An 18,035-nucleotide genomic window follows, 5' to 3' on the forward strand; every position below is an offset into this window, starting at 1 on the left:
ACTGGGCAGTGCGTTTAATCCAATGCGTTCGCCACCCCCAAAATAACCAGCAAAATAGGCAAGAGGTTTTTCTTGCGACCATCTAAATCCCAGTCGCTGAAAAGGGAGAGCAAACACACAGTGGGATTCTTAGATACCTTTAGCTGGAAAATCTTGTTAATAAAATAAATGAGTTTGTTCCAGAATGTCGCTATCTTGCCACATTGACAAAGTTATGAAGGAGAGGAGAAACTTTGTGGATCATTGAGGATCATTAGCTCAGACTTCTAATAATTGACTTTGAATCCCGCAAAGGGCCCAAAACGGTCAATCATGGATACTATTGCAAGAGTAGATTTGGTTGGGTTTGAAGCGAATAGCAACATATCGTCGGCGAAGAGGGCACACTTGGCTTCCTCCTTACATATCTGAATTCCCATATACAGCGGGGCAATCTCAGGGCTATGGCCAAAGGCTCAAGGGCCAGTGCAAAAAGTAATGGGGACAATGGGTAACCCTGTCGGGTCCCCCAATGAATGTAAAAGGGCTGAGATAGAAAACCATTGTTAAGCACTTGGCTTGGTCAGTGTATAGGAGCTGTATGAGTGAAATACATTTATCTGGAATACCAAATCTGAGCAATGATTCAAACACATGGTCCCATGTGATCAGGTCAAATGCCTTCTCGGCATCCAGAGAGAACTATATTCACCTCCCGAATAGGATGGGATCTGAGCCACTACATAACCGTCAAAACCTTATGTACTGATTGGCGGCCCCAGATGAAGCCAGATTGATCCGTGTGTACAATAGAAGGAAGAACCAGTTTCAACCTTTCAGAAACAATTTTCATAAGGCAGCATGCATGGTGTAATGGCTAGCATTACTGCCTCACAGCGCCGACGTCATGGGTTCGATCCCCACCATGGCCCTAACTGTGCTGAGTTTGTATATTCTCCCCGCGCTTGCGTGGGTTTCCTCCGGTTACTCCAATTTCCTCCCACAATCCAAAAATATACTGGTCGGTTAATTGGCTCCCAACAAAAATTAACCCTAGCATGTCTGTGTGTGCATGTACATGTGGTAGGGAATATAGATTGTAAGCTCCACTGGGTCAGGGACTGATGTGAATGTTCAAATATTCTCTGTAAAGTGCTGCGGAATATGTGTGCGCTATATACTGTAAGAAACTGTTAATAAATAAATAAATAAGGATCTTATAATCAGTGTTGAGCAACGAAATAGGCCCGTAAGAGCTCAGAATCTCCAGGTCTCTGTCTGGCTTTGGCTTGACCCTCTTATCCGTTACCTCTCCTTGCTAAATATACCTAAATTTTAGGCTGCTGACTCCTCCAGAGTCCATAGTGATATTTTTGTGATATCTTCAGGAAGATGGCACCTATGCATTAAAACAAAACTTTTACAGCTGTGCCAGAGTCTTTTCTCTCTATGCACATGTGTCATCTTCCCAAATATAACTGAGAAGATGGCACCGGGTGAGGAGGAGAGGTTTGCCTCTCACAGGGAAATAGCTGGTGCCCTCCTGTGCAAAAACACCCCCCCCCCCCAGATTAGAATTGTGCTATAGAGCATTCACATTTATTCATTTTTTATAATCTATTTTTTAGTTCAATACCAGGGTCATCACCAAACTCCTGACCTCCCTACTATCCTTCTCCCTCACCTGTCATCCCTGATATCACTTGCCCCTACCTGTCCTCACTGCTATCTATCTCTCCTCACTGCTATCTATCCAGTGGCCTAACAATAGCCCTGCAGACCCCGTGCTGGCGGGTAGGAGCTGTGTAGGTGTGGTCGCCGGGGGTCTGTGGGGCTTTGTAATGCTGCATCTGTGGCAGGAGCCCAGGACACGCAGATCTGCTTCTAATCTAAATGGACCATCACAAAATGTCTGACCCCATACAGCAGAAAACTGTCTGCTGCATGGGGGCGGACATTTTGTGATGGTCCGTTTTCATTAGACACTGGAGCCAGGAGTGTACAGGGGAGCCGGGACCGCAGACAAGGTTCGGGAACCTGCTACAGCAGCTTTTGGAGGGGTATGGCGGGGGGGGGGGGGTTAACTGTACTGTGCGGGGGGGGGGGGCAAAACTGTTAGTTACGCCACTGTATCTACCTTTCCCTCATGTCCTCACTGCTATCTATCTCTCCCTCCTGACCTCCCTGCTATCACTCGCCCACTACCTGTCCTTACTGATATCTATCTCTCCTTCCTGACCTCACTGCTATTCATTGCCCCCCTACTCTCCTTCCTGTATCCATTTCCACACTCCTGTGCTCCCTGCTATGCACCTTCACCTTCTTATCCTCCCTGCTATACTCCTCCCCCCTCCTGTGCTCATTACTATCCATTTCTCCCCACCTGTCCTCCTGCTTTTCATCTCTCCACCCTGTTCTCCCTGCTCTCCATCTCTCCACCCTGTCCTCCCAACTACTGTATATATCTCTCTACCCTGTCCTCCCTATTATCCATCACTCCACCCTGTCTTCCCAACCATCCCTCTATCCACCCTTTCCTTCCTACTATTCATCTCTCCACCCCAGCGGCGTAACTATAGCACCGCAGCCCCCGCCACCACGGGGGGGGGGCGCTGCGCATGTGGGGGCGCCGGGGGCTGCGGTGCTATAGTTAAACCCCCCCTCAATCCCCCGCAGACTTACCTATCGCGCTGGTCCCGGCGGCTCTGTTCTTCTGCTGAGGACCGTCTGCTGTATGGGGGCGGCCATTTTCTGGTGGTCCTCAGCAGAAGAACGGAGCCCCCGGGACCAGCGCGATAGGTAAGGCTGTGGGGGATTGAGGGGGGGTTTGCATGGGTGGCGGGGCGGCGGGGTAGGGGTGCTTGGCGGGGCGGCGATGGGGGGGTGCCCCCCCTAATGGCGGGGGGGGGGCCCAAAATGTAGCTACGCCACTGCTCCACCCTGTCCTCCCTATTATCATCTCTCCACCCTGTCCTCCTTACTATCCATCTCTCCACCCTGTCCTCTCTACTATACATCTTTGTACCCTGTCCTCCCAACTATCCATCTCTCAAGCCTGTCCTCCCTAGTATACATCTCTCCATCCTGTCCTCCCAACTATCTATCTCTCCACCGTGTCCTCCCAACTATATATATCTCCACCCTGTCCTCCCTACTATCCATTTCTCTACCCTGTCCTCCCAACTATACATCTCTCCACCCTGTCCTCCCAAATATCTATCTCTCTACCATATCCTCCCAACTATATATATCTCCACCTTGTCCTCCATACTATCCATCTCTCTACCCTGTCCTCCCAACTATACATCCACCCACCCTGTCCTCCCTACTATCTATCTCTCTACCCTGTCCTCCCAACTATATATATATCCACCCTGTCCTCCCTACTATGCATCTCTCTACCCTGTCATCCCAACTATCCATCTCTCTACCCTGTCCTCCCAACTATACATCTCTCCATCCTGTCCTCCCTACTATCCATCTCTCCACCCTTTCCTCCTTACTATCCATCTCTCCACCCTGTCCTCCCTACTATCTATCTCTCTACCCTGTCCTCCCAACTGTACATCTCTCCACCCTGTCCTCCCTACTATCCATCTCTCTACCCTCCCAACTATACATTTCTCCACCCTGTCCTCCCAACTACAGATGGGGCCAGGCTCTTCCTTGCTGGCGAATCGCCAGAACATCACCGTTGGCGATCCGCCAGCAGCCCGGCTCGCCATCTGACTGAGACGTGCGTGCGTCTCACGCGCACGCGCGTCTCAATCTCCGTCGGCGGGGCGAAGGGAACCCTGTCCGTCTCCGCTTCAGGGAGACGGACAGGGTTGGGGGTGGGGTGCGGGCAGGCGTCGGGGACCCCGGGTGACCGCCGACAAGCCGGCGGTGACCCGGGGGAAACGCTGGAAGTGGGATGCGTGCGCGTCCCCTTCTCGCTATACAGATGGCGGCTGGCGGGGGATGGCGGCTGGCGTCGCCATTACCATCCCCTGCAAAGATGAGCCATGCCCCATCTGTATATATCTCATTTACTCTTTCCTTCCTACTATACATCTCTCCACCCTGTCCTCCCTACTATCCATCTCTCAACCCTGTCCTCCCTACTATCCATCTCTCCACCCTGTCCTCCCTACTATCCATCTCTCCACCCTGTCCTCCCTACTATCCATCCCTCTACCCGGTCCTCCCAACTATACATCTCTCCACCCTGTCCTCCCTACTATCCATCTCTCTACCCTCTCCTCCCAACTATACATCTCTCCACCCTGTCCTCCCTACTATCCATCTCTCTACCCTCTCCTCCCAACTATACATCTCTCAAGTAGAATCGAAAAGAGAAAAGAGATGTCCTTTGTAGGTGCAGCAGAAAGAGAATAAAACTTAACCTTTATTATTTATTAATCTAAGAACTGCAAGATAAAAAGTTTAGACATGTAACAACAAACAAAGGTGGGGTTTACACAATTTAAAAAAACAAGGTGGCGGGCAGACGTTGCAGGAGCTTTATTCGAATGACAATGTATTAGAAGAACAGTGTGTTTTCCTGGTCTGTACAGAAAAAGAGTTTGTTCTGACAGTTCAGGGTACTTATTTGAAAGCGGGTTGCAAAAAAAACTCTTTATAATTGGGCTTTCATTGACGCTTGCTCATGTGATAAATGAGTGGGGTTAGTGAACCTATAATCTGGGGGCGGCGTTGAAACAGGATCAGCACACACTGCAATAATTGGACAGTGTGTGTGTGACAATTCACTATTAACTCCAATGAAGGAGGATCCTTTGAACGCCGTAACCCCCTTAGGATTAGCATGCTGGGCCGGTGCAGCTCGCCCACACTCGTCAGGTACGGGTTGCCTGGGGTACAGGGATACACTATCAAGCGTGAAAACGCTCTGTGGTCTGATAGTGTGGACTCCCAGTGGCAGAAATTGTATCGCTGCACCGCCTGAGTATCTAGTAGCGCAAGTACAGTGGAGCCGCCTCCAATTGGACTGACACACTCAAAGGTGAGCGCCTTGAAAAAGGCTGTAGCGTCAGGTCACTGTCTAAGTACAGAATCAAAATGCATCAGTATGAAAAATAATAAAGACTGCAAACATCTGCCCACGCACCGCTAGCCGGCACGCGCTTCGCAGATACAGGCCCTGAGGAAGCTGTATCTGCGAAGCGCGTGCCGGCTAGCGGTGAGGGCATTCTAGGCCCTCCCCGGAGAGCTGCAAATGTTGGAATTTGACTGGTGGAGGAGAGTGATGTAGGGTGAGGGATGCCGGAAGGGGACACGATTTTCAGGAACCTCCTGGCCATTATGGGAGGTAAGCAAGTATAAATGAAAGGCCTTGCAGCAGCTTAGCATATGCAATCCTTAAGCAATGTAAGTGCAGGAGGAGGTGGATACCATCCAATACATTCATTTGCTATTGCAGTTTGATAGGAACATCATGACCCTCTGCAGCCTGAGTAAGTCTAACTTTAGTCTAAGACCCCTCTCTGGTCCTCACTTTTTGGTAACTGGAATGTGCCATTTTTTTTAGTAAAGGTGTAATTTTTGGTAACAGGATTTTCTGGGGTAAAAAAAAGATGGCATGGGTCCCCATCCCCGAGCATAAACCAAATACAGGGAAATAAATTGGTGGGGTTCCCTATTATATAAGAAACCGGCATCAGGCTCTTGGACTGGTTCCAAAAATACAGGGACAAAAATGTAGGTGTCCCCCATATTTTGGAACCAGCAATGGGCTCCAACTGCCAGCAGGGTAATGTCCAACCAGGGGACACTTGTGAAGGCCAGGGGACCATGCATTAAATCACTTTCTGGCTGGACAGGGTCCCTGGGGGTGTGGGGATCCCCCCAATAAAGAGGTCCTCCCCAGGCCTCACCCATCAAGGACTGAAGCCAGGTGCTGTCCCTAGTGCCCCTGAGCTGTGGGTTCTGGGCAGATTCATTTGTGTCATTGTGCCCACATGTGCAAGATTGTAGGATTTCACTGGCAAGGTTTTTTCGGGTGATTTGTTTAGTGCTGGTTACAAGGTAAGTATACTCAATAGATGCGGAGTGTGCAGTGTGCTTCCCCCTAAATTCAAGCCCCATGGCGTTAACAATTGAGGCAAAGCCCATAAAAGCTAATGTTTATATAGCAGCAAAATCGCCCCAGTCACAGTCCCTGTTGAGAATAATGGGGACTACGGCCTGTAGCATTACATTCGGGAGAAAAAGATGTGAATGGTGGAGCGCTAGTGAATAAAATTATGGAAAAGTGACCAATTGGGTATTACATTGGTATTTTAATAAACATATCATATAAAAAAAGAATAAAAACACAATATATATGGTAATAATCAATATAAGACAATAATCACCCCTACAGGGACCTGATTGGGAAATGGATGTGGATAAGTCTCACTTGTTCCTGGTGATGCTCTCCTGTTTTAATTGGGATTCCTGGAATGGTGGGTGTCCATACACCTGACTTGTAGCCTGATGTAGAATACTCCCCTTGTGAGGAAAAATGGCACACGTCTCACGGAATGGAGGGCTTCACAATAGTGGCAGGTGGTGGTGTCCCTTGTTTGAAAGTCCAGTACCTTGATTTTGGTAAAAGAGAGCTGGTTCAAGTGAGAATGGATGAAGAATTATTTGTATTCCACAGGGTCCAGTAGAGGTGTGCGCCTAACACGTTTCGTCATCCACAGATGACTTTATCAAAGGCCTCCACCAGGCGCTCCACCATTCACATCTCACATCTTTTTCTCCCGTTTGTAGTTATATAGGGGCCTTACCACCCCCAGGTGTGAGCAGCTTGGCAACACCCACCCATCTCTCTAAGCGCCCCATATAATCTCTGCCATCCAGGTGGTAGAGTTTATAACTTTTTCTCTCTCCCCTGTAGCATTACTTTGCCTTATGCAGGGGATACAGTATTTGTGATACGTATCTCTTGCATTAAGAATTTCTTACATTGCAGGCAGGGCCGGCGCTACCCACTCAGCAGCTCCTGCAAAGCAGGGAGACGCCATGATGAAAAGGCGCTGTCTCCCTCCCTGCTCTGCTAAAGCTGCCTCAGTCCTCACTGTCACTGCCTCCTGCACGCAGCACCTGTCTGACAGCGGGCAGCAGTATGGAGAGGCTGAGCAGCTCCCTGCACCGTGCACATACTGTCCTCCTCCTGCGACCTGCCCCCTCTTCCTCACTGACTTTTGCGCTGAGGCATGTAGCGCGGTCTGTGAATGCCTGGATGACATGTCATGTCCGGATCCGCCCCCTACTCATTGCTCCTTGCGCCTGTCAGCTGTCAATCAAATGACGAACAGGCAGCAGCGCCGCCTCCCCTTCCTTCCCTCTTCTCAGTAGGCTATGCCAGTGCCGCTGCCAGTCCTCAACACTCCGGCCCCTCTATCTCCTCTCCTCTTCTTCCATCTCCTCCTTCTCTCCCCTCCTCAGTCACGAGTGCTGCACATACATTTTGTACTACTTTCGGATCGCATTGCACACACATTGCATGCATGCCGTGCGATGCGATCTAGCCCATGACGTGTGCGATTCTCGCAGCATGTATGGGCACCTTTAGTGCCTGCAACATTTTGCGGACACAGCACTGAGATGGTGTATGCATACATGTACATGCACCCGAGATCCTCCATAGGAGCTTGTTGCAATGGCAATGTGAAAGGGCGCAAAATGTATGGTTTGCAGGAGGGCGCCGGACACCCTAGCACCGGCCCTGATTGCAGGGATACTTAAATAGTAACAAATGATTCACCATAGTTTCAGAAAAAAGCTCTAAGAAAAAAAACATCCCCTTTAAATGTAAAGTTCTTTTTTGAAATAAGGACGCTCCTACATGTTACTGTACATAGTAATTGAACACATGCAGATAACTTTTTGGTACTGATATTTCTGCTAGTAACTAGTATATGTATGTGTGCCCAAATGGAGCAACACTTAGCTTGCTCTGTTGTGTGCCATCTAGTGAAGAACACTTGAAATCCCCCCACAGAGATGAGGGGCATCGTTAGCCTTTTATTATATACATAGATTCTTCTGTGCAGATCAGTTACAAACATAGAATCAGGGCCGTAACTTGGTATGTGCCAGTGGTGCCTTGCCAACAGCGCACCTGCCCTGTGGGTGCACCACTGGCACACACCTAATCTGCAGAGCAGGGAAGCATCAGGCAGGAGAAGCGCATTCTCTGCTCGGCTGCTGAGAGAGGGACACAGAGAAGCAGAGTCATGTCGACGGGCATGTATCTTGCACAGTATCTGACCAACACGCTGTTTCCTGCGCTGTGTCCAAAGTACACTGTATCACGCCTTTCACTGTGGCTGGGTGCTGATTACCTGTTCACAGGTCTCTGCAAATTAGCAGAGAACCGATCAGGTCTGAATAACCCCAATAATCAATTGTCCTGTCTGTGGGCTATTATAGAATTTCCCGACCATGACACGGGGTATGCTATACTTGGAGTGAGCGATGTTCAGTGCTGTCTGTGAGATGCTCTGTGATGTGCCCTCTAGCTGGGCTTGGGAAGCAGACAGCAGTAATGTAATTTCCCTGCATATGTGCCAGCTATCTGCTGCTGTCCCTGCTCTGGTAATGTGATCAGCGCTGTCACATTAGTGTTAATGCATTGATGTGCAGATACCTGCCACACAAATAGGGCAAGAGGAGCAGAATAGCACAGCCTGGAGCACCACAAAATGGAACCAGCCGTTAACCCTTTCCTTGTACAGTGCTTTGCTTCTAATGAAATGACTCAACTAGACAATAATAATTTGCACAACATTTGTGTTGAAACCGCTTACAAGCTAAGGGGATTATTCTGATTCACTCGCAAAGGCAAATTACTTCTCAAATGGACAAAACCATGTGCACTGAAGGGGAGGGGGGGGGCAGATGTAACATGTGCAGAGAGAATTAGATTTGGGTGGAGTTTTACTTCAAAGTGAGATCTATATTACAGTGTAAAAATAAAGCAGTCAGTGTTTTCCCTGCACAGAAACAAAATAAGTCACCCAAATCTCTGCACGTTACATCTGCCGCCCCCCCCCCCCCCTGCAGGGCACATGGTTTTGTCCATGTGAGAAGGAATTTGCCTTTGCGATTCAATCAGAATAAGGCATACTTGCCTACTTTCAATTTCACCTCTCCGGGAGAAGCACGTCAAGGGGGCAGGAGAAAGGCTGACATCACCCCCTCCCCCCCCCCCCCCCCCCTGTGCCGGAAACTCTGTGATTCGTGGGCTGTGGAGAGGGGGCGGGGCTTAAATGACACAAAATGCAGCGATCACGTCATTTTAGCCCCGCCCCCTCTCCACGGACCCGCAATTTCAGGTAATTAAACCAGCGGGGTCAATTACCAGAATGCGGGAGGCTTGCCCACCTTCCCCGGGGGCCGGACCCGATTTCCGGGAGGCTCCCGGCCATTTCGGGAGGGTAGGCAAGCCCGGAATAAGGGCCTAAATTGGATCCTGGAATTTGTTGTATGGATCTTTCTGCAAATGAGACAGTAACTGGGTTTGCTGCAAAGTCACAGAGGACCACTTCAATTCTTGTCACGTGTAAATATGTTTATTCTTACTTTAAAGCCACAGTAAAGCCCCACACACAGAGCTACGCTGGCCTCCGTGCTGAGAAATGCACACAGATCGCTCAGCACACATTGCGGCACACAAGCGATGCACACGCGACGTTTGCTGAGCGATCTGTGCTGAGCGGGGATTTGCCTATTGTTTATAGCAATCTAGCAGGATAGACAGTGCACTGTATCTCTGCAGGAGATAGCAACATGCGGGTGATCTAGTCACTAAAGCAGTGGTTCTCAACTTCCTCAAGGACCCCCAACAGTGCACTTTTTCCAGGTCTCACTGACACATTTTAAAAGATCACAGGTTGAGCTAATTAATTCACCTGTGATTCTGTGTGGAGACATGGAAAACATGCACCTTTGGGGGTCCGTGAGGACCGAGGTTGAGGACCACTGCACCAAAGAACTGTTTTTAAATTCTAAAATATAACCTTTATTCTGTATATTAAAACCTAAATGCTATGTCAGTTAAATATTAAAATATATAGAATGTGAATAAAGAAAATATAGTGTTGCTAGGTAATAGTTAATCTGCCCATATATGCATCAAAATCAGGGGCTCTCAAACTCGGTCCTCAGGACCCCACACAGTTCACGGTTTCCAGGTCACCCAACAGGTGCATTCATTACTCACTGACAATTATTTCACTTGTGATTCTGTGAGGAGACCTGCAAAACATGCACTGTGTGGGGTCCTGAGGACAGAGTTTGAGAACCTGTGCATTAAATGTATCGTTGCTAGCTCATTTTAATGATTTTATTAATGCTTTAACAGTGTCTATAGATGTTCCAGAAGTCACTACCAGATATGAATCTGTGATCAACAGTAGTCGCATCTTTGTTTCTGTTTGAAACACCGTTTAAACAAATGGAGTATTGTGCATCAAAATGTATCAATGTACTCCTGCATTTCCTCACATCTGGCAGTTCCAAGCCCCGGATTATTATTCCACTACTTTATCAAATGACAATATGCTGTCCGTGTATTCAGGCTTTTAATCCAATGTCTACGATGATCGGTAATGTTTTCTATCAGGTTGAGGTGACTGTATAATAAATTTGTTTTTATACGTATAACATTTTAGTATGTCACTCCAATATCTATAGCCCCGTACACACGGGGAGATATATTGCTCAGTTTCTCCTTTTCATCGGTCGCTGATGAGAAGGAACCTCTGCTGGGGGAGCCGCAGAGGTAATCAGCTCCTGCGACCAGCGATTAGAACAGGGCTGAAAACGGGAGCGCGCACCTGGCGATTTATCGCCGGGGCACACTCCAATCACTGGCAATATGGTCGCCAGCGACCATATTTCCAGCGATTTCAGCCCCTGTCGCCCCCCGTGTGCACACAGCATAAGTGCAGTTACATCATTGAGCATATTGATATTAAGAAATATTTTTCTCAATCACCATAAATAAATGTTTATGTCTACCTTTTTCATGTAGACCATGTCGATGTCGACAATAAACTTTTGTTGACCTTTTGTCAATGTCAACCTTGTGTTGACCATTTTAAGGTGTCGGCCTAGTCACCGTTGACCATTAGTGGTTAACCTAGGGACTGTCGACATAGACATTGTCTACCCAGTGACTGCATGCCACAGATCGGTATGGTCCACTTCTCCACTCTTTTCCCTGCGTAATACATCAATTCCTGGGAAACGGTCAACACGACTAAGGCTGACATACATTGGGTTCACCACTGAAGGTTGACAGGCCTTATACTGACACAGACAAAATGTTTACATGCCTAAGGTCAACAGGGTCATAAGGTCAAAACATGCACTGCGTCGACATTGTGAAGGTCAACAGTCAAAAGATTAACATGGATTTTTTGAGGCGACATATGCCTATCCACTAGGGCATGGAGGGATGATATAATGGTGTGCCAAGCGTAGTGAGCCATGCAAGGGGACAAAGTGCTCCAAATCGGTGTCCATGTCAACTATCGACATTTGGGACAAAAAAAGTGAAAAACCCATGTTGTCCTTCCCAATGTCAACCTAATACATATGTCGACCTTATCGACCTTAGGCATGTTGAACTTTTGTCTGTGTCGACCTCAGACAGGGATGCAGTTAATTTGCCGGCGGTCGGGATCCCGGCGGTCGGAATCCCGACACTGGAATCCCGACCGCCGAAATCCCGAAACTTTCTCCCTCTGTGGGTGTCCACGACACCCATAGAGGGAGAATAAAATAGCGTGCCGAGCATAGCGAGGCACCGGGCCCGCTGCGTGGCGAGCGCAGCGAGCCCGCAAGGGGGGGCGATCCATGTCCCCCCCTTGTTGGGATTTCGGCGGTCGGGATTCCAGTGTCGGGATTCCGACCGCCGGCAAATCGTATCGGATTCCTCAGACATGTCAACCTTCAGTGGTTGACCCAATGTATGTCGACCTTCATTTGGTCAGCTTAATGACACACACCCCAATTCCTAACTTAAAATTTGCTCATTCGCTCTTTCAAATTATTTGGGGTCAATTCAATACAGCCCAGTATGAATAGCACCAGCAGGTACCGGAGCTACTGAGTAGACCAACCTGTTATTTCGGATAATGCTGCTTCTCCCGCCTTAATCCAGGTGCTTAGTGGTGGGAACTGGCATTCTCAGACTTGAGTGCCTGCCACGATGCTGTTAATCCCATACAGAAAACAGCATTGCGGCACTAAGTTTGGTCAGATTTCTACTCGCACCGCAGAAGGAGTGCCAGAAGAAATCCTTTGATCGGGCTTAACTGAATTGAATAGCTGAATTGAATAGCGCCATGATTATCATCCTAAAGTCATAAACAAGAATAATTATGTTATAATATGCATATTTTCATATGGTCTGGAACAGAGCCACCCACATTTCAGGACCTTCCCAAACGATCCGGGAGAGTAAGCATCTAAAGGGAAATGTTTTACCACTTTGATTGGTCTGTAATATTTGACACTTTCTTGCAATCGTTATTATCTCTCAGACGTTTGAAGCCAAAATCCAACACCTCGAGACCCGATATGGGAAGAAGGGAACTGGAGCAAACTCGGATTTGGAATACTTTGTACGCTGTGAGGTTCATCGCTCAGACCTCGGAACATTGATGAGCTCCATTAGAAGAGTGTCAGAAGATGTAAGGACCACTAAAGAGGTGAAAGGTAAGAGCTAATTAAGGCCGGATTAAGTCTGGACAGTAGACATAGGCTGTGTCCTATTACAGCAGGGTATACTTTTTGTTTGGTAGCCCTGCTGTGCTCTGTCATATGGAATTGCTTATGTGGTAGTGTGTGGTAATCCTCCTATGTTATGTGTCCTGTGACAATGTAATAATTAGCTTTATTTGGGAAAGAAGAAATATATTTAAATCTTACTAATACCCCTTTCACATCGCAAATGGCAGGTCGTATTAGAGATTTGGACACGGGTCCATCCCGGGAGTGACCCAGCATTTGCCAGATAAAGCTCCAGCAGCAACCCAGCAATAGCACGGGTCACTGACATCACACGGCGGCGGTTTAGAGTGGTGGTGCATCATCGGGGGGTGGGGGAGGAGGCTGCACATGGAACCGTGCAAACTCTTTCACACTGTCCAGCAACCCGGGTCCAACCTGGGTAAAACCCTTCTTTTAACCCAGGTCAGATTGCCGGATTGCTGGACCCCGGATTTTTCCAAAGGCCCTTTAACACCACATAGTGACCCAGGTTATTTTTACGGTGTGAAAGTCATGTTTTAGTTTTATAAGGATGTCTATGGTACATGAGTATAAATGATAAGTTAGATGAACAAACTTTGTTTATACGGAGGACATATACACAAGTTATATAATTATATATAGCTACTGCCTGTATGATATCAATGTGTTGCTAGGTAATGGTTAATCTGCCCATATATGCATTAAAATCAGGGGCTCTCAAACTCAGTCCTCAGGACCCCACACAGTTCACGTTTTCCAGGTCACCCGGCAGATGCACAGGTGCACTCATTACTCACTGACACATTTGAAAAGACCGACAGGTGGAACTAATTATTTCACTTGTGACTCTTTAAGGAGATCTGCAAAACATTCACTGGCCTGTATTCAATGCAGCCGGCGAGGGGTTTAACAGCGGGGGATCACCGAAAACAAACAATCCTCACTGTTTAACCCCCGCACTGGCCACTCACACTATTCTACGTTCTGGGAAAATCCTCGCTGTTAGATCCCTGCTGCGAAGCCTCCTGCACCACCAGCGGCTGCATCCCCCATAGGTTTCTATGGGGGATGCGAAGCTGCCTGATGTATCAAAATTGGGCAGCAGCGTATCGCATTGCATCCCCAGGCTACCACCATTCTGGGATGGTGGTAGCCCATTGTAGACTATGGACTACACACCACACTGCTGCCAGGGCAGTGGGGGTCGGCAAGGGGGTCTGTGCATGCGCACAAGGGGAACTAAAATTGCTCGTTGCCAAGGGGGCCCCTCCCTGCCTGCTCCCCGCTCACTCCCCACCCGCTTCCTGCTCTGCCCGGGTTAGCTGCCCCTGTCCGCAGCTATTTTCACTTAAGTCTCCCACTGGACCACTAACCAATAGGCGCTTGCGGTCCAGCAGCCATCAATGCTGCTTCTGATTCGCTGCTGGACCGTGAGCGCCTATCGGCTAGCGGTCCAGCAGCAGACTTAAAAGCGGCAGACACAGGGCCTCTGAGCAATGCTGGGCAGAGCAGGGAGCGGATGGGGGAGGGAGCGGGGGAGCAGGCTGCATGGCTCCGGCGCCCCTTGATGTCTCAGCAACCGGAACTTGTGCTCCGCTGGCTCCGCCCTCCCTACACCTCTGCCCATTCATCCAAAGTTATGCCCCTAAACCTGAGGCCACACACTCTAATTTTGGTTGCACTTCTTCCTGAGGCAAAGAATTTCGTGGAAGATAAACTATTTACACCCGCAAGGTCACAAGGTGCTTGTAGTGATATCAGATACATTCCCAGTACTGTTTTGAAAACAATTCATCAACACATACACAGTGGAAGGATTCTGGTGTTCGCCTTTTATTGTGATACTGTGAACACTTGCATGTAAATGGCTCACAGTAAGGAGTTATTAGCTGAAAAGTGATCTGCCATAGTTGCTTTAAGAAACAAAGGCCTAGTTTTTGTACTGTTGCTAACCTGGAGTAGGTTTCTCTTGGTTGCGAACAGTGTGTCCTTAAGAGATATGCCATAAACAACAATGTACTGTGGGCCTTATTTTGGTTCACTCTCAGAGGCAAATTCCTTCTCAAATGGACAAAACCATGTGCACTGCAGGTGGGGCAGATGTAACTTGTGCAGAGAGAATTAGATTTGGGTAGGGTTTGTACTTCAAAGTGAGATCTAGATTGCAGTGTAAAAATAAAGCAGTCAGTATTTTCCCTGTACAGAAACAAAATAAGTCACCCAAATCTAACTCTCTCTGCACATGTTACATCTGCCCCACCTGCAATGCACATGATTTTGTCCATTTGAGAAGGAATTTGCCTCTGAGCGTGAACCAGAATAATGGCCTGTATGCCTGATAGACGTTTCAGGTGTTTGGGTTCAAGAGGCAAAAATCCAGTCATCATGTTACAGGCAAGCTGAACATGATGTGAAACGAAACAAGTAGCCTGATACTGTAAGGAGGTTAGGCAGCTGGCAAGCTGCCAGAATTCAAGCAGTCGCTACACTACAAGCGTAGCTTAAGGCAGTCTGGCAAGCTGCCAATATTCAAGCTAGAGCGTCTCACGCTGCCGCCGGGAAACTAAACAAGTACCAATTTGTACTCAGATCAGAATAAGGGCCTCAGTTTATTGTTAAACAATGAGTATGAGCACAAAACATGTTTATTTGCCAAAATAAACATAAATATACATCACAAACTTGGCTTCTTTTGTTCTTTGCTTGCTGAAAATGTGAAGTTTTGGGTGGTGTATTGATATCAATGAACTATATATGGATTGCTCAGCTGCAAATCAATTCATAAATCACTCCCCTTCTAATGATTTTCCCGGTCTGTGCAAGTGTGTGTGTGACTCTGACCCTTCCACGAGTCTGCGGCTGATCGGGGACGGAGCTGACGTCCCACACTCTCCCTGAAAATGCCTGAGCACGCCTGCATTTTTCCTGACGCAGAAAAGGGCCGGCTACCAATCTCAATTGATAACTTCCTCTCAATAAAACTGCGGGTGATTTGCTGAATAATCTCTGTTTCGCTGTTTGACCTCACGCATGCAAGCTGCAAACTAGATGCTAACACAGTAGTTTGACCATTGATTGTAAGAAATCAAGTTCATAAAAAAAAAAAAAAAATTAAAATGTTAATTAAATAATTAAAATTGGGGGTTCTTTTTGCCCAGGACCAGTATGCACTTGGACATGCCCCTCTCACAGCTCTCTCTGCACATTATATCTATCACACCTGCAGTGCTACATGGTTTGGGTAATATAAGGGTACTTATGGGTAACATTTAATAGGAATCGATTTTTTTGCAAAAATGGCTGTTTTCGCACGTTTTCCGACAATCCCACATTTTATAGGATGCGATTTGCGGGGGAAAAAAAAATCACACTTTTGCCGCAAATTCTCAAATTCTGCCCTGGCGATTTTTAGATACGCCGGAATATCTGTGACAGCGCTATACAAGTTGTCAGTAGCGACGGAGGCAGCCGGTTCACCCGCAGTCAGTGCGGGGTGAGCTGCTGCAGGGGACACAGACAATGCTGGAGCCTGGAGTTGTAAGTATACTAGTGTAAAATGAGTGTGTGTATAATAAACTTTTACTTTTGTTTTCACTGTGTCTGTGTTTTTTTCAACATTCTTTTTTCAGGTGGGCTACAAGTCAAAGGGGGGCCATTAATGCCCCGCATGCTGGGACTTGTGGTTTGCCAAGTCCCAGCATGCGGGGGAGGTCTGCTGGGACTTGTAGTTCACCTGTAAAAAGCAACATTTAAAAAAAAAACCTTTTACACGTATCTGCCTGGCTTCCACCGCCCACGGATGACGGGGACAGCCCGGGACTTCAGCCCTGGACCGGTGAAGCCTGGGGTAGACCCCTTTATTGGTAGGGGGGGGTTCCTACTCCCCCCGGTAACTCAGCCAGTGCTGACCAGCCACGGTGAGCAGGATACGGCCGGGGGACCTTATGTAAAAAGTGTCCCCCGGCTGTGGCATGACACCGCGGGCCAGTGGCGTAACTATATATTTTGCTCCCCCCTGCCAAAATGTATGTGGCAAATTTGCACATTTTTATATCTAAAAATTGCACATTTTCATGACTAAAAATCGCACCATATCGCACTTTTTGCCGCAAATTCACATCTCATTAAATATGCTAATTCTTGGCAAAAAATGCGATTCTAAAAAGTTTTCGGAAAATGCGATAAAATTGCATCCTATTAAATGTCACCCTAAGAGTCAGGCTCTGAGCGTGAAATGTAATAGGATGAGAGATTTGGTAAGAAATCTCGGTACTTGTGACTTATCTGGGCGCCCGATGTTGAAATTGTATGCCAGTACCCTAAGCATGCGAATTGACGCGATTTCCCTTGAAGAGAAAATCGCGTTGCATTGTATGCTATTGTATTGCATGCGATGCGATTTGATGCGATTTTAATATGTACAGGCACCCAGATGCCTGTTTCATATGTGAAATGGCCCCCCAGACCCAATTTTTAATTGTATACCAACCCTGATGGCTAAATGACCCCCATTGTTAAAGCTACCCCACTATCAATGCCAACCCGAAGCGTGGCGAGCGCAGCGAGCCCGCAAGGGGCGGCGGTACGCGTCCTCCGACCTTTTCATACCCCACTATCCACGTCGGCGTGGAGTTGATTTTATATAGTGTGGCGAGCGCAGCGAGCCACCGAGCCCGAAACGTGGCGAGGGGACGTGGATACCTTCACAGCTATACGCGTCCCCTCGCGGGCTTCACAGGTATCCGCGTCCGCTCGCCACGCTTCGGGCTCGGTGGCTCGCTGCGCTCGCCACACTATATAAAATCAACGCCGCGCAACTCCGGGTATAAAAAGGTCGGAGGACGCGTTGATAGTGGGGTGGCGTTGATAGTGGGGTGGCGTTAACAATGGGGGGGCATTTAGCCATCAGGGTGGGTATACAATTAAAAATGGGGTCTGGGGGGCCATTTCACATATGAAACAGGCATCTGGGTGCCTTCACATATTAAAATCGCTGCAAATCGCGGCAAATCACGGCAAATCGCATCGCATGCAATCTGATTGTATGCGATGTGATTTGACGCGATTTTTAGGTGCGATGAAGAAAATCGGGCGCCCAGATAAGTACCGAAATCTCCATATTCTTTTTTTTATAAAGCGGCGATCATTTACACTGCAAAACCAGTTCGATTTTGCAGTGTAAATGATTGCCGCTTTAAAAAAAAAACTGGACATTTCATACCAAATCATTCAGTTTCTGAGTCTCTCATCCTATAAAATTTCACCCTTAGGGGGAAATTTACTAAGATGTGTATTCTACT

At 47.9% G+C, this 18,035-nt stretch overlaps 1 protein-coding gene across 1 annotated transcript in view; it reads left to right on the plus strand.

The window, feature by feature from the left end:
- Positions 1-18,035, plus strand: part of TH (tyrosine hydroxylase) — a 92,236-nt gene that overhangs the window by 14,861 nt on the left and 59,340 nt on the right. Inside the window, exon 3 of the mRNA XM_083165579.1 lies at positions 12,525-12,699. Within this exon, the coding sequence (XP_083021705.1) occupies positions 12,525-12,699 (175 nt within the window). The remainder of the gene's footprint in view (positions 1-12,524; positions 12,700-18,035) is intronic.

The sequence above is a fragment of the Crinia signifera genome, chromosome 11, assembly GCF_055691185.1.
Source record: "Crinia signifera chromosome 11, ASM5569118v1, whole genome shotgun sequence".
NCBI classification, from domain to species: domain Eukaryota; kingdom Metazoa; phylum Chordata; class Amphibia; order Anura; family Myobatrachidae; genus Crinia; species Crinia signifera.